Source organism: Symphalangus syndactylus, chromosome 4 (genome assembly GCF_028878055.3).
Source record: "Symphalangus syndactylus isolate Jambi chromosome 4, NHGRI_mSymSyn1-v2.1_pri, whole genome shotgun sequence".
Lineage (NCBI taxonomy): Eukaryota > Metazoa > Chordata > Mammalia > Primates > Hylobatidae > Symphalangus > Symphalangus syndactylus.
Window position 1 is genome coordinate 68,943,512 of NC_072426.2, and position 21,568 is coordinate 68,965,079.

At 36.1% G+C, this 21,568-nt stretch overlaps 1 protein-coding gene across 4 annotated transcripts in view; it reads right to left on the bottom strand.

Moving 5' to 3' along the window:
- ODAD2 (outer dynein arm docking complex subunit 2) overlaps positions 1-21,568 on the bottom strand; it is a 261,250-nt gene that overhangs the window by 177,848 nt on the left and 61,834 nt on the right. For all 4 annotated transcript variants that reach the window (XM_063637276.1, XM_055275003.2, XM_063637275.1 and 1 more), the window contains exons 14-16: positions 21,398-21,508; positions 18,168-18,322; positions 16,449-16,691 (exon numbers count right to left, since the gene is read on the bottom strand). In XM_063637276.1, coding sequence (XP_063493346.1) covers positions 16,449-16,691; positions 18,168-18,322; positions 21,398-21,508 — 509 coding nt within the window. The remainder of the gene's footprint in view (positions 1-16,448; positions 16,692-18,167; positions 18,323-21,397; positions 21,509-21,568) is intronic.

The window sequence follows — 21,568 nt, forward strand, 5'->3', positions numbered from 1 at the left end:
TCTGATCATCTCAATAGATATAGAAGAGCATCGTATAAAATTCAAAAATCCATTTTTATTAAAATATAGCTCTCACAGCAAACTAGGAATAGAAGGAAACTTTTTCAACCTGATAAAAACTTCTACAAAAACCTACCACTAACATCACACTTAATGGTGAAAAATTGAATGCTTTCTCCCCAAGATTAGGTACAGAACATATATGTTTGCACTCATTTGATTGTAACAGAGGTCTTGGCCTGCTTAATAAAGCACACACAAAAAAGAAATAACAGACATAAGGATTGTGGGGGGAAGTGAACTGTCATTATTTGCAGATTATGTATTTCTACATGTAGAAAACCCTATGGTATCTACAAAAAAAATTGGAAAAAATAAAGTTAGCAAGTTTGCCAGCATATATAAAGGTATATTTGAATATACAAAGATATATTCAAAAATTAATTATGTTTCCATTACTTGTAAAAAAAACAACTGGAAAAAATTAAAAATAATTATCAATCACAAAACCACAAATAAGTAGATAACTAGAAAAAGTATAATGCAAAATGTGCAATGCTCTACATTGCAACTACAAGGTATTGCTGAGAGAAATGAAAGACCCAAATAAATGGCAATATATACCTCATTAATGGATTGGCAGTCTCAATATCATTAAGATTTCCATTTTCCTTAAATTAGTTCAGAAATAGACCCATTCATTTACAGTCAGTTGAATTTCAACTGAGATACCAAGTTAATCAAATGAAAAATAGTGTTTTTAATAAATGGTACTGGGACAAATGGATACTGTATGAAACAATTAATTTTGACCCCCCTTTCACGCCATACTTAAAAACTAGTTTGATCATAGGCAGGACAGAATCCCATGAACCTTAAAGGACAACTGAAAAATTGGCCTTCCTCATATTAAAGGTTTCTGCTCAAAAGGAAGTCTTAATGCTTACTGGAGAAAAATTACTCCACGATACATATATCTAATAATGCATATGTATTCGAAATATGTAATAGACTTCAACAAAAGCAAAACAATCCAATTAAAAATGGGCAAAAGACTTTAACAGGCCACAAAACAATATATACAAATTGGTAATAAAGATATGGAAAGTTACTCAATACCATTAGTTATCGGAAAAATGAAAATGAAATCTACAATGACATATCATTTCATCCTATTAGAATGGCTAAATTTTTTAAAGAAGACTGACAACACTAAGTATTGGCACTGATAGGAGTGTAAAATCATACAATCGCTTTTGTGTACTATTTGGAAGTTTCTAGTAAAGTTAAACACATACTCTGTGATGATTCAGAAATTCCAATGCAAGAATATGCAATACTAATCTATAGTAATGGAAATAAAAAAGTGGTTGCTTAGAGTGGGCATGAAAATTGGTTGAAACATAATGTGAGTAAACTTTCCTGGATGAAGGACATATTTTATAATTACTTTTGCCTGCTGGTTGTATGGCTGTATACAATTATGAAAACTCACTAAACTAAACAATTAAGTGTAAAAATAACCCGTAATTTAGAACAAAACGTCAGACAAAACACTCGATGCTTTCATTCAGATACACTCCAAATAGAAACAAAACTAGGCTATAGTTTATAGGGATGAATTCTCAAGTATAAAATTATGAAAAAGAAGCAAGGTCCTAATTACCACAAAAGGCAAAAAAAGGAGATATCCCCAGAGTAAAGAGAGGTGGCACTGAGTGGGCTGTGAGGACGGGCAGCCAGGGGATTTATAATAATGACCATATTCTATTTCTTGACTTGGATGGCAGTTACATCAGTGTTTCCCTTCCAATAATTTGCTAATGTGTTAATTTTCATTATGCGCTTTCCTTTATGTACATTTTACAAATTAAAAAATTTTTAGAGGCTATTTTATTCTGAACACACATATACGCATATGCGCTCTCACAGTAAATAGTACTGAGAAGCCCATTATTTCAGCTATTAATATGAGTGCAAATCACAACTGGCTGGATGAGATACAGAATGTGGAAAAATAAAACCCACATAATCCTCAAATTTAAAAATCCCTAGAGCCTGTTTTAAAATAAGAAAACCAAGATTCGGAAGATTAAGTGATTCACGTAATTACTCTCCATTTGACACTTTTGTATCTCAGTTAAATCTATGTGCTGTAAAAGTATGCAGATGAAAAACAAAAATGAAAATGTGAGAGGAAAGAAAAATGTTCTTGTTGATACAAACATGTAAAACACATATTCTATTTTATGTTTTGCATAAACCCTGAAAGGTCACGAAGACTGGTTCTGTGGCAAAAGACATATCTGGGCAGCCACAGAGAGATTAAATCTCTTCTGTATACAAACAAGCATAGCTTTACTTTTTTTCTCCTTTTTACAAAGAACAAATAAACCCAATGTAAAAACTGAAAAAAAAAAAACAAAACTATGTAAATGCAACATAATTATGTTTAAACCACAGAAGAGAGGAAATTTAGAGTTACAGATTCCATGGTAAGTTTTAATTCTATCCTTATGTATGTGAAAGAGTCTTTCATTACACGATCACATAACACTGGGCCATGTAACAATCAGTCCAACAAATGTTTACTTTACAACGTGTGGAAGGAAAATATTTTGTAAGAGAAATTGTAGGAAATTAGTATATTATTTATGTAAATTGTTAGGTAACATTTCTTAGAGTCCTGGGCACTTACAAAATATTAATAGAAATACCTGTTCCTTAATTTCCTTGATCTAAAGAACATGAAATTTGGAGGATCGCTTGAGCCCAGGAGTTTAAGCCTGCAGTGACCCCTCATCATGCCACTGTACTTTAGCCTGGATGACAGAGTGAGACCCCACCTCCAACGAAAAAAAAAAAGAACATGAAATTTAACTCTTTTACAGGCAGGCACTTACTTACGTTGAAAGCTAACCTTTAAATTTTAAGGATATTTTGAAGTAATGGAAAATTTAGAGCATTAGACTTTCAGTATGTTTTGAATCATGTATGCCAGGTAGTTCGTATAAAAGAACAGTAAAGACTGAATAACTCATGAAAATCCATGAATTCAAATAATTAAAAAAAAAATCCTTATCAGTCTTGGAGTTTGCTGGGATTCCTGACAACTCATATACCTATATGTATATATAAATGGATGTTTTTAAAAAAAGGAGGAATAAATTATTTATCCTTATTTGTATGAGTTATATTTCAGGTTAACAAACAGCAATCAATTCTGAGACAAACCTAGCAAAATTATTAGATTACAAAGATAAAGATCCCCAGTCCAAAAAGAAATCAAGTAATTTACAAAGGCAAAATAATTAGACAAGCATCAGACTTTTCAAAAAAATGTTATGAAGCAAGGCAATAGAGCAGTTTTTGTTGTTGTTGTTGTTGTTGTTGTTTTTGTAATTTAATGAAAGAACTTGGGAATCAAGAACTTTAGGCCGGGTGCCTTGGCTCATGCCTGTAATCCCAGTACTTTGGGAGGCCAAGGAGGGTGGATAGCTGGAGCTCAGGGGTTTGAGACCCACGTGGGCAACATGGTGAAACCTTGTCTCTATAAAAACTACAAAAATTAGCCGGGCATGGTGGGATGTGCCTGTAGTCTCAAGTACTTGGTTGGCTGAGGTGTGAGGATCACTTGAGTCCAGAAGGTCAAGGTTGCAGTGCCACTGCATTCCAACCTGGGTGACAGAGTGAAACTCTGCCTCAAAAAAAAAAAAAAAAAAAGAAAGAAAAAAGAAAAAAAGAAAAGAAAACAACAGTAAAAATAAGAGAACTTTATATCTAGCAAGGCTGTCCACTGAGTATTTTTAGAAAGTTTTAACATGTAAGAATTTAGGGAATTCTGCACCCATGAGCCCTTTTTAAAGATTCTCCTAGAGGATGGGCTCCAAACTAAGACTATAGAACTTAAGCTAATTGAATCACATATGCATAGATTATGTAAGCAAATATATATGTAACTGTTGAACTAAGTTTAAAACAAAGGCATGGTCAATGGTGGAATAATAATGTTTGAATGTTATATATAACAAAACAGAAATAATGCACTTTAAAAATGGGAGGAAAAGGAAGGGAGAAAAAGAAAAATAGAATGATCCTATTGATTACCATACAGGCAACAGATGAGAATTAAAAGAAACCAATAAAAACTGAGAAACTAAATACTGAATGGGCTGGGCACAGTGGCTCACGCCTGTAATCCCAGCACTTTGGAAGGCTGAGGTGGGTGGATCATTTGAGGTCAGGAATTCAAGACCAGCCTGGTCAACATGTTGAAACCCTGTCTCTACTAAAAATACAAAAATTAGCTAGGCGTAGTGGTGCATGTCTGTAATCCCAGCTACTACGATGGAGGAGGCAGGAGAATCGTTTGAACCCAGGAAGCAGAGGTTGCAGTGAGCCAACGTCGCACCACTGCACTCCAGCCTGGGCAACAAAGTGAGACTCTGTCCCAAAAAACAAAAATAAAATAAAACAAAACAAACAAACAAAAAACAAAAAGAACTAAATAGTGAATGATTAAATAAGGAGGATGAGGACACTGGAAAAATTTATAGGTACAAAGATAACCACTAGAACAACAAATTAAAGAGCAAGCAATAACAAATTAAAGAACAAAGACTGCAAATCTTATAGCAAAATATAATTATAAAAAATTATGACATTGTTGAAACTAAACATTATCATATCAATGAATGTGACTGTGTTTAACTCATTAAAACAAAAACTATGTTTAATTGACTCACAAAACAAGACCCAATTTATATACTGCATGCAAGGGCACATCTAAAACAACGTGATTCAGAAAGACTAAAAAGGGGTAGATCAAGATATATCAAGCAAATGGAAACAATAAGAAAGCAAGGATAAATATTCTGTTATCAGACAAAGTAGAAATCAAGCCAAAACACATTAAACTTGACAAAGAACAGCACTTGAAATATCAAAAGTCATAATTCATAACCATTAGAAACATTTATGCACCAAATAATACAGCACTTACTATAGAAGATGTAAGAAGATTTAGATAAAAGTGCACTAATAATAAGAGAATTTTATGCAGCAGTTATAGCATAAGACAGATCAAGTTCACACAAAATAAGATAGAAGACATAAGTAACATAAAGTAGATCTAGGGAATACACATCAAACTCTATACTCTGTTGATAAAGAATCCCAAGCACTGGCAGGGTACGGTGGCTCACACCTATAATCTCAGTGCTTTGAGAAGCCAAGGGGGGAGAATCACTTGAGGACAGGAGTTCAAGACCAGCCTGGACAACAGAGCAAGACCACATCTCTACAAAAAATTTTTGAAATTAGCTGGATGTGGTGGCACATACCTGTAGTCCTAGCTACTTGGGAGACTGAGGTGGTAGGATTGCTTGAGTCCAGGAGTCCAAGGCTGCAGTAAGCTATGATTGCACCACTGCATTCCAGGTGACAGACAGAGACCCTAATAGAAAGAAGGAAGGAAGGAAGGAAGGAAGGAAGGAAGGAAGGAAGGAAGGAAGGAAGGAAGGAAGGAAAGAAGGAAAGGAAGAAAGGAAGGAAGGAAGGAAGGAAGGAAGGAAGGAAGGAAGGAAGGAAAGAAGGAAGGAAAGAAGGAAAGGAAGGAAGGAAGGAAGGAAGGAAGGAAGGTGAAAAAAGAAAGAAATAGAATCCCAGTACCCATAAAATACAATAATTCATCTTCTGTTAAGTCATAAAGAAAGCATCAATAAGCTTCATTAACAGTTGAAATAAAAAAGTCAACACACTCTGATCAAAATGTAGTATGAGAAATATCTAACAAAAGCAAAAAGTAAAATTCTTTGTGTAGTTAAAAAAAATTTTAAAGAAAAAATTCTCATTAATTCTATTAAGCAATTGGGCTAACAGGGGAATACAAAGTGAAATTAGGATACTTCTAAAAATGATGATAATGAAAGTACTATACATCAAAATTACAGGTTACATTTAAAGCAATGTCAAAGGAAAATTCATAACATAAGCAACTTTTATTATTTTTAAAAAGAATTAAAATAATTAGAAAAATAGCTACAATATAAACCAAAAGAGACCAAAATGAATAAAGATAAAAAAAGAAATTTATGTGGGAGAAAATAAAAGAACAGTACATCCAGTTAATAAAAAACTTTCAGAAACAAAAATGAAAATAGAGAAACCATACTAGCTAACTTGATAGGGAGGAAAAAAAAAAGAAGAAGGCTCACATATACAAAATTTTAAAATGACAAGGAAAAAAATAACCATTGAACCAGGCAAAATTTAAACATCATTAAGAGATTAGTTTGCAGGCCACTATTCAAATAAATTTGAAAGTTTAAAGGAAATTGAACATTTCCTAATAAAATGCAGATTTCCAAAATTGAGCTAAGTAGAATAAAAAGCATAAATAGACCACTTTACATAGAATAACTAGAGAAAGCTATTAAATAATTTTTTAAAAAACAGTAGGTCCATATAATTGCACAGGAGACTTCTACCAAACCTTCAAAGACCAGGTAGTCCCATTGCTCAATAAACTATTTCAGAGTATTGAAAATGAAAAAAAAAATCCCAATTCCTCTTGTGAAGCAAGTATAACATTGATAACTAGATTTGATAAAGAGCTAGAAAAAAAACAGAAAAAAGAAAAATTACAGACCAATATCACTCATGAATATTATTACAAAAATGCTAAATATTAGCTAACAGAGTCCTATATCACATTAAGAAAAACAATACATTATGACTAAGTGAGACTTATTCCAGGAATGCAAGGTTAGTTCAATGTTTGAAAGTGCATTAATAATTCCCTATATTAATAGGAATAAGAAAAAAATCATAATGAAACATATAGAGCACAGTCCCCACAAATACTCAGAAAGCCTTTGACAAAATTCAATATCCAATCCTAATAAAAACACTTTTAAAAAAAATTATTTTTGAGGCAAGGTCTCACTCTGTCATCCAGGCTGGAGTACAGTGATGCAGTCATGGCTTACTACAGCCTCAAACTCCTGGTCTCAAATAATCCTCCCACCTCAACCTCCTGAGAGGCTGGAATTACAGGTGCACACTACCATGCTCAACTAATTTTTAAAGTTTTTGTAGAGACAGGGCCTCATTATGTTTTCCAGGCTGGTCTCAAACTCCTGGCCTCAACTGATCCTCCTGCCTTGGCCTTCCAAAGTGCTGGGATTACAGGCATGAGCCACTACAATGGCAAAAAACACTTTAAACATAGAAATTGAGAGATAATTTTAATATGATAAAATATACACACTTTAAACCTAAGGTTATTCTTTTACTTCATAGAGAGACACTAGAGGCATCCCCACTAAAATTACGAACAAGACAAAGAGGATCCCTATCTCCATTACTATTCAAGAAGGTACTAGGGAATTAGCTAATGAAATTAGAGGAGATAAATCAATTTAAAGAATAAGAATTTTAAAGGAGTAACATTTGGGATGCTGAGACAGGAGAACTGCTTGAGCCCGGGATGCAAGGGTTGCAGTGAGCCAAGATGGTGCCACTGCACTCCAACCTGGGTGACAGAGTGAGACTCCAACTGAAAAAAAAAAAGGAACACTTTCTCTAACCCTAGAGCAGAGGTGAGCAAATTTTTCTGTAAAGAGCTAGATATTATTTTAGTCTTTAGTCTTTGTGGGCCATCCAATCTCTGCCACAGCTACTGAACTCTGCAACTGTAGTACAAATGCAGCCAAAGGCAATATATAAATTAATGATGGTAACTAAGTTCTAATAAAACTTTATTTATAAAAGTAAGATTTGGCCCATAAACCATAGTTTATCAAACATTGTCTTAGAGAATTAACAATAAAAGGAACTCAACCAATAAGAGAATTCTGTAAAGTGGCAAGATATAGAATTACCATACAGAATTCAATGGAGCTCATTAAAAACAACCAATCAGTCTGAGGACGAGATGACAGAGGGGGAAAAAAAAACATTTCCACAATCCACAAAGAGGACAAAATACTTATAAATTAACTGGACAAAAATAAACAAAATTCATGTGACGAAACCTTTAAAACACTCTTCAAAGTCAAAAATCTGGACTAGAATAATGGAAGGTTTCTGAAATGTACGACTATGTAAGATGCTAAGGTTAAGGGAAGCTGAGTAAAGGGCATGGGAATTCTGTGTTCTGTGTTGTCTCTCTGCTTTTGCAACTTTTCCATAAGTCCAATGCTATTTCAAAGTAAAATTTAGCAGAAAATTTTTTACAAGGAAAGTAAAGATCCTGAGGTGTGGAAAAATAAATCATAGATATTTCTGAAGTTTTTAACCTCAATTTTTTTAGTTGTTTGACATTTTATAATATTTTATCAGAAAATTATGTTCCCCAAAACACAAATGTTAATGGTTTTTTGCAATGTTGGTGTGATTTTATATACTTGAAGGCCAAATTATCTCCAGATGAATTTTGTAAGTATCAAATAGACATTACTTGATACTTACTAAACAAGAAATGAAAATTCCAGCACACATAAATCTACTTTTTCATAAACTTAATGTGTCAGGATACCTATTGTCCCATTTTAGATCTGGTGGTGGGGCATAGGGCATAATTAGTATGAAATAATTTATATTGAGTTTTTAAAAGAAGTAGTCTGGAGTACTGGAAAAAGTCAATAGAGTTTTACAAAATCATTGGTTTCATAAAAATCACTTTTACTTCAGTAGCCAAACTTTTAATATTAAGATGATATTTCTTATTCCTACTGAGAAATATATAAAGGAAGAGAGTTGCTATGAATTCTACTCCACAAAGTTAATAAAACTGTGCTAAGGGTTTATATGTTTATCCTGATATGTGACCCAAGTTTTTACCATAGCCACAGCCAAATCACTAAAACATAAAACTGCTAGTCATTAAAACAAGTTCCTAACCCGTGAATTATAGAAGATTTACATAGGAGAGAGGGATTTGTCATTTCCTTACCATGTAAAACTTAAAGCTCAAAGATGCAGTAGGTCCTATAAATCTAGCAATAATAGCCATGCCTGAAACATAATGCAAAGAGTAATGCTGTTTTGATTCTTATCAACGTTAAAATACTGTTTTCTGCAACTTAGTGTATTTATAAAAACACATGTGGGACGCCTATGTTCACAGGTACAAAAGGATTCACTAACTTCGTTGTTGCACAAAAAAGGGAAGTTTAAGAAATGCAAATCAAAACCACAGTGAGATACCATCTCACACCAGTTAGAATGGCCGTCATTAAAAAGTCAGGAAACAACAGGTGCTGGAGAGGATGTGGAGAAATAGGAACACTTTTACACTGTTGGTGGGACTGTAAACTAGTTCAACCATTGTGGAAGTCAGTGTGGTGATTCCTCAGGGATCTAGAACTAGAAATACCATTTGACCCAGCCATCCCATTACTGGGTATATACCCAAAGGACTATAAATCCTGCTGCTATAAAGACACATGCACACGTATGTTTATTGCAGCACTATTCACAATAGCAAAGAATTGGAACCAACCCAAATGTCCAACAATGATAGACTGGATTAAGAAAATGTGGCACATATACACCATGGAATACTATGCAGCCATAAAAAATGATGAGTTCATATCCTTTGTAGGGACATGGATGAAACTGGAAAACATCATTCTCAGTAAACTATCGCAAGGACAAAAAACCAAACACCGCATGTTCTCACTCATAGGTGGGAATTGAACAATGAGAACTCATGGACACAGGAAGGGGAACATCACACGCCGGGGACTGTTGTGGGGTGGGGGGAGGGGGAGGGACAGCATTAGGAGATATACCTAAGGCTAAATGACGAGTTAATGGGTGCAGCAAAACAACATGGCACATGGATACATATGTAACAAACCTGCACATTGTGCACATGTACCCTAAAACCTAAAGTATAATAATAAAAAAAATAAAAAAAAAAAAGATTTTAGATAGATTAACCATAAAAAAAAAATAAAACGCAACTGTGATGCAGATGAAAAAAAAAAAAAAGGGAAGTTTAGTCCTTATCTTACCAGGCCTTGCTATAGAATTTGACATGTTTGACCTCTTTACCTCCTTTAAACACTCTCTTGCCTGTTTTTTCTATAACTCACTCTTCTAGTTCCCCTTACAACTCTCTGGCTGATGCCTCTGTTTCTTTACAGAGACTTGTTCTTCATTCTCCTTAACGATTGAGTTCATGCTCCTTAAATGATTGAGTTCAATAAGCTTCTGTTTTTGTCTTTCTCTTTTTGCTCTGTTTCTCTTCCTCACAACCTCTTACATATATCCATAACATAAGTTACCAAATATTCATAATATTATACACCCAACCCACCCCTCTAATCTAACTAAGCTTTAGACATGAATACCCAATTGACTAGTTGTCATCAACACTTGGGTGTCCCATAGGAACCTCAATGTCTCTACACAACCATAACTGAACTCACCATTCATTCGTTATACAATAAGCATTTGTCAGGTGCCTACCCTGATCATGGTCCTGGGTTAGGCATTGGAGGTATAATAATGAACATATTGACTTTGTCTCTCCTCTCATGAAGTTCACTCTTTCTTCAACCATCTTCTACCAGTAAGTGGTACCAATATCCATATAGTTACCCAAGCCAGCAAACTGAACATCATCTATGACTCCTCCCTCTATTTGTAACTCATGTTCAATCATTCACTTGGTCCCATCCATTCTCTTCCATCATAGGTCTTTATTTAACCTATCAATTTCTCTATTTTTATTACATTATGTTTTATAGGGTTAGTTTAAGCCACCTTCACCTCTCACCTATGATGATCCCCTAACAAGGTTTCCTGTCTCTATTAATGCTAAAAACCTTCGATGATTCTCAACTGACCTCAAAACAAAATCCAAATTAGCATGACACACAAAGGCCTGAATTATTTATTGCCTGTTCACATATCTATGACATGCCCTCAAAGCTCCTTTACTGCAGGTGAGAGTTTAATGGGAATTATTTGCCATTTAAGTCCCCTTGTTTCAATTCATGGCAAATTAAATAACATGTCTTGATATAAGAGAAACACAATCAAGAGGCAAAATCATCTTATACAGATGAATATACATACTATGCAATCTGACTTTCATTTTCTAGTTTAAAATTTCTATTAATTGAACCTATTACTACCTCAACAATACTAGCCTATATTTACACACAGCACTTATTATATGTCAGTCACTTTACATATATAAATTCACTTAATCATCTCAACAACCCAATGACATAGGTACCATACTATCCCCATTTTATGTATATGGTGACCAAGACACTGAGTCATTTACAATTTGCCAAAGGAAAAATAGTTGGTGAATGATGCGACTGGTATTGCAGGCAGTGGTTCCAGAATCCATATGTTTAGCCATTATACACTACACATATGAACAAAATGGGATTGTACAAGGTGTTAAGAAATTTGATTTTGTAAAGGTGACATATATTTATCATGTAGACTGTACATAAAAATACAAAGCATTAACAAATGACCCCAAAATCCTACCATACTGAAATAACAATCATTAGCTGCTAATGTAAATTATTCTGGATATCTCTTTATGTCTTCAGGTAGATAGAAGGATTGATGGAAAGATAAGGCAGATAGATAAAACAGATGAATAGATGAGAGATGATTGATAGTTAAAATAATGTTTTGTACCATGTCTATTGACTTTTTATGTGAAAGATGATAAAATTTCCATACTTACACATCTGCCCTGAGATGACTTTGTTTTGATTTTTGTCAGTTGTATTATTAAATTATAATTATCCATTTCTATAATATAGAGATAACTCTCCCTAATGATGATTCTTTCATTGTTTTGTCTTAGCTTAATATTTAAATGAACTCAAAAGGTTTCCACTGGTATCTTTTAGCCATAGTTTTACTATTTTAAAGTACTTTGAGTAATTTCTTGGTTGACTGGGATTTTGTCATCAAGTAGTTTTTGCAGGGAGAGCTAGAGAGTACTACATTCACTAATCCTGTATGCTTAAGAATATGTTATTGCCTTCACATGTGAAGGATAACTTGGCTAATATGAAATTCTCAGGCAATGTTTTTTCTCTCTCAGGATGTTTTAATCAATGGCTCGTGTCATTAAAAGAAGATGCAGAGAAGTTTAAAGCCAATGGTTTACTTCTTTTGCCTGGATGTACTTATTTTTTTCCTTCTGAAATGCAAGTAATTTTATCAGGGTATGTGTTGCTGTTGGTTTTTTGTGTCAATATTACTAAGATCTTTTGGGGTCTTTTTGAGATAAAGACTCACAGCAAAGTTTTCTTCTGTTGTATCTTTACTTAAGATCATATTCCACTGGTTCCAACCTCTTCTTGAGGAATACCAATTACGTTTATGTTGGCTCTCCTTGGGTTCCATATTTATCCATTTTTCTATTAACATTTTATATATTTTTATTTTTTATTTCCTATACATCACATTCCTGGCTGTGTTTTTAGTTGTGTTTATTATATTTCTTTTATCCTATCCAGGCTTTTTGTTCAATGATTTTCCTGTTTCTTTTCTGAGCTCTGACTATTTGCTTTTAAATCTACTTAGGTTGCCTTATAAAATCTTTTGCAAAACTTTCTATGATTTTGACCAGGCATGGTGGTTCACACCTGTAATCCTAAGTACTTTGGAAGTTTGACACAGGAGAACTCCTTGAGGACAGGAGCTTAAAAGCCTGTCGTTACAAAAAAATTTTTTGAAAACAAGTAGCACACCTGTAGTCCTAGCTACTTGGGAGGCTGAGGGAGGAGGATTGCTTGAGCCCAAGCATTCGAGGCTGCAGTGAACAATGATGGCACCACTGCACTCCAGGCTGGGTGACAGAGTGAGAACTTGTCTCTGAAAAACAGAAACAGGCTGAGGCAGGAGAATGGCGTGAACCCGGGAGGCGGAGCTTGCAGTGAGCCGAGATCACGCCACTGCACTCCAGCCTAGGCGACAGAGCCAGACTCCATCTCAAAAAAAAAAAAAAAAAGCAAACAAAAACTTTATATAATTTTTTGATTCTCTTATTAAGAAACAATATACTGTTTTAACAGCCTTGTGACTGTAAGAAAGTTATTTGAATTTATCTGTTTGCTTTTGTGATGGAATCACCTCAAATACAATCACACAACAACCTGCAATCCCTTTCACACTAAGAACACATTGTCATTCAGTTTTGAGCATTCAAACAGTCAATCTGGTTTACTCTAAATCTATAAAAGTTTATAATTTCTTTTTGTGTTATAATCTGGCAATCATTGTCTCTAATACCCTTTTCACTCCGATATGTCTCCCGTAATCCCCCCTTGGCTGGAAGGCTGTTGTAGACAAAACAAAATGACATGTCCATATGACTTTTCCCAAGGCTCCACTTCTGAAGCCTCACAATGCAAAACTGGGTCTCTGATGGCAAAGTCTTCACTTCTTCCAAGACCCATTCAATTCCCCTAATCTCTGCTCTTCAAAAAAAAAAAAAAAAAAAAAAGGTTGACTATGCTTCGAATGACCGTGACACTTATTTGGGGGGAAATCTTGAGATCTGAAGAGGCATGTGTTAAAAGTCAACATATTACATATGGGTCAATAATTCACAGCATTTTGCAGGTGCATTTTACATTTTAAAATTTGGAGTTGTGGCCATTCCCCTGTTTGGATGAATATAATTTTTTCTCTATTTTTGCTCTCTTTTTGTAGGTTTCATGCCATTAACCAGAAGTCAAGCCACTCCTAAGACTCCACAAACTAGTTTTGTGCATTACTAATAAATGTTTACTGCCTTCTCATCATCTACTTTACTATTTTAAAATTATCACTTCACTTGTCTGTCTCCCCAGCTCAATCAGGTCCTTCAGGCTTGTTTTTTATCAATGATTTTTTTTCATTTCCATTTTATTGTTTCAAAACTTGGTAGGTTCTTTAAGATTCAGAATATGAAAAGAATATAGCTGTTTTCTCTGGCCTTTTCTTCAATGGATACAGCTGAAAAGTCAATAAATCTAATACTTGCTTAAAATAGTTATATTAATGAGAATTTAAAGACTCATTTCGAAAAGTAATGCAATGATAACATTTAGAAGGAATTTCAAGGTGGCAACTAGATAACCTGGTAATGACTTACACAGAAATCATTAAAGCTGAGATACAGAATAGAAGTAGAGGCTTTGCAAGAGTAAGTTCTAATCTATAATAAATACAATTCAATGCAGACACTCTTCAACTCACAATGAGGTTATGTCCCAATAAACCCATCATAAGTCAAAAATATCATAAATCAAAAGTGCATTCAATATACCTAACCTACTGAACATCATAGCTTAGACTAGCCCACCTTAAATATGCTCAGAACATTATTTAATATATGTGTTTAATGTAAAGGACTAAATAAGGAGCTGGGTATGGTGGCTCACATCTGTAATCTCAGTACTTTGGGAGGCTGAGGCAGAAGGACTGCTTGAGACCAGGAGTTCAAGACTAACTTGGGCAACATGGCAAGACCCCCAACTCCACAAAAAAATTTAAAGAATTAGAGGGCATGGTGATGTAGTAGTCCCAGCTACTAAGGAAGCTAAGACGGGAGGATTGCTTGAGCCCATGAGTTTGAAGTTGCAGTAAGCTATGATTGCATCACTGCATTTCAGCCTGGGTGACAGCCTGAGTCCCTGTCTCCAAAAAACAAACTAAACAAAACAAATAAGAATGTAACTCCAGATAATTGATATTTGCAAATAAAAGATGAAAGCAGAGAAATTACATGGGGCCACAAGACAAAATGCTTCGAATAGCAAGTTAAGCACCTTAGCATTAAAATGGTTTTTAGCATTGAGAAGTCACTCAAGGTTTTGTGGGCCAAGAAAACAACATTATCAGATATGCAGTTTAGGAAAGTAAATTTCAATGTTGTTCAGGACCAAACTGAAAAGGGAAGAGGAGACTAGAGGTGATGCCAAATAGGACTCATTTCAATAGTCCAGGTAAAAGATGACAGAGCCCAATTGAGAGCAGAGAGGAGGAAAAGGATTCAAAGAACATCAGAGGTAGTTGGTGGCCAAGTAGATTTGGGTAGACAAAAAATAAAGAGGAACCAAAGATCAAAAGAAATACATGCATCCATTTCTGGCAAGTGTTTATAAGATTCTAATGAACAGCAAAGCATGTTTCAAAAATATAAATACATTAGAAAATGGTTTTATAAGTCCAGCCAGTATGCTTCCCTTAAAGTAATCACGTATGCAACTTGTGTTCCTTAGTGTCTGAAACACTGGAGACTAAGATTCCAATAACCAAATGCAAAAGGAGTTATGGAGGTGTTAGTACTTGTGTATAAGATACATGGTTAGACGAAGCCCCCGATAGGATTTGGCTGTGTCCCCACCCAAATCTTATCCTGAATTCCCACGTTGTTGTGGGAGAGACCTGGTGGGAGTTAACTGAATCATGGGGGCAGGTCTTTCCCATGCTGTCCTCGTGATAGTGAGTAAGTCTCATGAGATCTGATGGTTTTAAAAAGCAGTTTCCCTGCACAAGCTCTCTTCTCTCTTCCCTGCCACCATGTAAGATATGACTTACTCCTCCTTGCCTTCCACCATGATTATGAGGACTCCCAGCCATGTGGAACCGTGAGTGAATTAAACCTCTTTCCTTTATAATTACCCAGTTTCGGGTATGTCTTTATCAGCAGCATGAAAATGGACTAATACACTTACCTCCCCACACTTCCTGTTGGTTCTGTTTCTCTGGAAAGCCATAATACAACAGCTTTAAGTCACCCAGGTTCCTCCTTTGTTGGAGTAAAGATACATATCTTTATAGGATATAAAGATATATGTCTTTATGCATATATGAATATATACATATCTTTTAATATATGAATATATATCTCTACATAGAGATATATCTTTATATATGGATATATCTCTCTATATGTATATTGTATCTTTTTGTTCTATTGTTCTTAAATTGCCTTTTCTTCCTAATTAGACAATAAGGAGCAACACCATTACTTAAAATTCTTGTCTCTTTCCCTCATCAGTTCACAGTTCTTGCCAGGTGCTCAAAATACATTTGCTGAATAGGTCAGAAACAAGCAGGCTACTATGAGAATGTACCTGACACTCTCTAGGAGCCTAGTTAGATAGATGTGTAATACTTCCCTAGGAGACAGAGAAAAGTTTTGCTGATTGAATAAAGGTATCCACATGGGAAATTGATTACTGTGTATTGTAAATCCTCCCAATACGCCCAACTTAGCCCTCCATCTCATATAAGGTAATATTTTGGCTCTGTAACTCATGATTTGGTAAACTTGTGATTATTTATATTACACACTGTATTTTTTCATCATTTGTACACATCAATTCTAAGTGATGACACTATTCTGTGACCTCCCAAGTGTTTTCCCTAACACATAAAATCTTTCCATCACCAGGGCCACTTACGTCATACTTTCAGGTTCTACTGCACAAGCACCAACTGCTTTTGTAACATTCACAAGAAGAGCTTGGTTTATTCCAACAAGGAGGTTCACAAGTGGTTGAATGCCACCACATTTCCGGACAATGACTCGGTTTTCATGTTCTTGGCAGCATTCTCCCAAGGCTCCAACCACATTCACAAGTACTTCTTCAGGCTGATCTGTTAAAAGTCCCACCAAGGTTTCAATGGCTTTGTATTCCCGAAACCTAAGTTCATCAAAAGAAAGAGGAGAATTGGTTTTTGTATAAGGTTAGCTAAAAATTACTAAATGTTCATTCAATCCTTACAACAACCCAATGATGCAGATATTACTTAATCCCCATTACTGGATGGTTAATCTGAAGCTTGGTAAATAGTAGAGCTGATGTCTACACCCAGCCATCTGCTCCAGACCTGCGCCCTTAATCACCATGCAGTACAGCCTCTAAGAAAACCACAGCTTCTTCTAAAACTGAGGGTCCAAGATTCCACTCTACTAGGGTTTTTCTTCCCCCTATCTTCCAGAGACTACTTTACCTGAATGAAGTCTTCTAAATGTTTAATAAAAATAAATTATATGTTATATATTTTTTGTTTTCAAATGCATCAAACATGGCTCTATTGTACCTATTTGGGTTTAATAGGTTTCTTGAAATGAGTCGTAGCTTGTGCTACTTGGATAAAAAAAAAAAGTCACTCTCAGGTATCTTCTATATTAACCACTAATACATTTTAGCATCTCTCTTGTCATAAAATTTCACTCTGATATATATGTATATGTGTATGTGTGCATATATATATATACACACACATATGTATGCATATATAGATACAAATACACACACACACATACACACACACACACCAAAAGGAAGCAAGCTACATAAAGGTAAATATTTGAAAATTACTAGTTTCTATACAGAACATTTTCCCTTTCAAATAAATTTCAGCTGTATTTAAGTACCATGATGCAGCTGAGTTTTTAACTAAGATAAAAGTTCCATTAGCCGAGGTTACTTTTAATCTAGCCATGACTTCACTATGACTTATTATGTAAACTTATTTTGTGTTAAATGGTCGGGATGTGAATCTCTTGTTGAAGGAAATAATCAGATGGAGTCAAGGAGAAGCTGCCTCAGAATACCCATCATTGAGATTGCAATCTCTCAAAAATAGGAAGAGAGAGATTTGAAAATTAAAATAAATCAAATGGTCATAAAGTTTACAAATACTTTAAAATCAAATCTGATGAAATCATGTTTGAAAATGACCACTCTTTAAAGAGTAACTGGTTAGCTGACATTTAGCTGATTCATCTTGTTTATCTTTAGAAAAGGAAAAAGAATAAAATCACTTCCATCTCTAAAGATTCCATGGGAAATCCACCCACTCACCTTGATAGGTCCCCACAGAAAATATCAAAGATATTTCTAATTCAAATGGCTGCCCATATGCAAAATAGAGAGATCATGTCAGCAAGCCTCTTAGTGCCACTGAGGCATAGAAAAAGTCATTGCCAGGTGGTGGGCAATTTCTATTCTTTTCTTTTCTATTCTAAGAATCCCTTCATTGGGCTAACTTCATCCAGAATGTACATCTACGACTAACATTAGAATTGACTCCCTACTAGAACGGCATTAAATGACAAGAAGGTGTTTCAGAAGCCATATCTTCATTTCAGAATACTGAGCGCCTTCTCTTACTTGGTCACATTCTCTTTGCTGATGGAACACTTCCATATTGCCCCCGTGACAGCGGCTAAACGCTCTTTATTGTCAGTGTTATTGAGTAGACTGGCCAAGGGCTTAAGTCCTCCGTGCAGCCTAACGAGGTCCCGGGTTTCCTTATCTTCAGCACACTGCACGAAAAGTCAAACAGAGGCTGTCAGTCATCAAGGAATATCAAGCTTTCGATGATTGCTAAAAAGGCTGCCATTTTAGTAGCTATGAAACTTCTTTCTAGAGAGATCATTTTCTAAAGATGCCTCCAAGTAAAATATAATTCATCTTTCTACTAGTAGCTTTCTGACAGCATGTCTCTCTCCTTATGTGGCTTTGGGAATGGATAGCAGTTTCTACGTACTCAGCAATTCTCCCAAGCCAGTTTTGAGATGGCCTGGGCATCTCCTGAGGCGAAGGTCACTGAAAAACCTACAACTCCACTAGCAAGGAATGGAGGATTTCTGCAGTGATGCAACTCAGAGTCTTGGGAAAACATAGTAGAGAAGACAGATGAGTGACAGGGATTTGGTCAGCTCTTCAATGGCCCCTGAAATCTAGAGATAAATATTTTTTCTTTCTTTTTTTTTGAGACAGAGTCTTGCTCTGTCGCCCAAGCTGGAGTGCAGTGGCATGATCTCAACTCGCTGCAATCTCCACCTCCTGGGTTCAGGTGATTAGAGACAAAGAATTTCTCCAATCAAGTTTCTATGCCCAGAGCGGTAGGTGATATCAATAGTACCTGATATTTTACTCAAATATGCTTATCCATGCTTGTGTCATCCTTTGAAATAAATATTTGCTGCACAGATGGTCTCAACTGATCATTCTTCCCGGGCTCTAGAGCCAACAGATGATACAGTTAGCAGAGACTTGGCTATTACTCCAAGCGCACAGTTGTTTTTTGATGCCATGTGATACAGATATGTGTCATGTGTCGCCCATGGAGGCCACTAGAAGAAATCCTCATCACAATGCACCATACAGGCACCTGCCATGTTTATCTTCTGCATGTGATTTTCAATTCTGGATTACAGGCACCTTCTAAAAATTAATCCCTATTTCTAATCAACTCAATGGTTACTCCAATGAGGCATATATACAAATATATACAAGTCAGGGCTATATACGATTGTTATGGGCCAAATTGTGTCCCCTCAAAATTCATATATAGCGGTTTTTTGTTTTTTGTTTTTTAGATCTAGTTGCTCTCTGTTGCCCAGGCTGGAGTACAGTGGCACAATCTCATCTCACTGCAACCTCTACCTCCTGGGTTCAAGCAATTCTTGTGCCTCCGCCTCTGGAGTAGCTGGGATTACACCACCACACCTGGCTAATTGTTTTTGTATTTTTAGTAGAGATGGGGTTCCGCCATGTTGGCCAGGCTGGTCTCGAACTCCTGACCTCAGGTTATCCACACACCTTGGCTTCCCAAAATGCTGAGATTATAGGCTTGAGCCAACATGCCTGGCCCATATACTGAAATCTTAATTCCCAGTACCTCAGAATGTGACTGTATTTGGAGACAGAGTTTTTAAAGAGATCATTAAGGCTAAATGGCCTCTTCAAAATTACTTGGGTAGGCCCTGCTCCAATAGGACTGCTATCCAAGGGGAGAAAATGACACTGGCATACACTAAGGAAAGACGGGTGGGAGGACACAGGGAAAAGGCAGCCGTCTACAAGCTGAGGAGAGAGGCCTCAGAAGAAACTAACTTTGGTCTGAAACTTCTAGCCTCCAGGGCTGCAAGGAAATAAATTTCGGCTGTTCAAGCCACCCAGTCTGCGGTATTTTGTTATGGCAGCCCTCCCTCACAACCTAATACAATCCTCTACTGAAATGACTCCCTTGTATCTGTATCTGTTTTTTTTTTTTTTTTTTTTTTTTTTTTTTTTTTTTTTTTTTTTGAGACAGAGTCTCACTGTCTCAGGCTGGAGTCCAGTGGCATGATCTCGGCTCACTGCAACCTCCACCTCCCGGGTTCAAGTGATTCTCCTGCCTCAGCCTCCTGAGCAACTGGGATTACAGGCACATGCAACCACGCCCAGCTATTTTTTGTATTTTTAGTAGAGACGGGGTTTCACCATGTTGGCCAGGCTGGTCTTGAACCCCTGACCTCAAGTGATTCGCCCATCTCAGCCTCCCAAAGTGCTGGGAATACGGGGACTCCAGGGCCGCATACGGCCCCTTGTATCTTTTTGGCATACTCTCTTGATTCTGCACATCTTAAGTGCATTCCTCTAGCAAATCTACTCTGATTAGGTAGAAGCAGACGTGCACAGTAACCAGCCATCCACTACTTTGTCAAGGCCATTTTTTTCTCCCTTTACCATTCTGATCTGTTTTCTGGTACACTATGAAATGTATCATACACAAAAAGTTAGTGTAGATTACAATAAGTAAACTGTAAAAAGATAAAACAGGAACACACACACACACACACACACACACACCCATTCCTCTGGCTAGTCTTGGTAGGAGATAAATGCCCCAAGATTATTTGAACAGGACATATTAAAAGCAATATAGAAGCACCATGTACTTATTTATCTATCTTACACTAAGTACGTTATTTTAGGAGACAAAGATGCATAAGTGTCTTCTAGAAACAAATAGTCCCAGATGTCAAAGCAGGTTTCTCTGACTTATACAAGTTGTCTGTCATTACCACAGGACAATGGTTCTTAGACCTAACTGTCTATGAAAATCCAATGGGGTACTTGTTAAAAATGCAGGCTGGGCACAGTGACTCATGCCTGTAATCCCAGCACTTTGGGTGGCTGAGGAGGGAGAATCACTTGAAGCCAGTGGTTTGAGACCAGCCTGGGCAACATAGCGAGACCACAGTCTCAGAAAAAATAAAAATAACCCCATCTCTACTAAAAATACAAAAACAATTAGCCCTACATATTCCAAGCATGGTGGTAAACACCTGAAGTGCCAGCTACTTGGGAGGCAGAGATGGGAGGACCACTTCAGCCCAGGAGATTGAAGCGACAGTGAGCTATGATTGTGCCATTCCCCTCCAGCCTGGGCAACAGAGCAAGACCCTATCTCTAAAACAAAAATTAAATTAAAACTTAAAAATATCAAATAAATAAATAAAATGCAGATTCCTGAGTCCCATTCTCACAGAAGGAAACCAAATGTTTAGAAAACTACCTTAAACTATGTGAGAAAGAACGCCAACAACTGCTGAGAGAGTTCATCGTACCTGGTAAATGGCCATGGCGCAGTGCTCCTGCAGCTGCTCGTTCTCACTATTTAGGTTCTTGACAAGGTTTTCAATGATCCTTTCTGCTTTGATTGCAGCCCGGTAGTTTTCCTAGGAATAAAAATCTACATATTTATGTGTCTAAGGCATGAATATAAGTAACTGTTTACA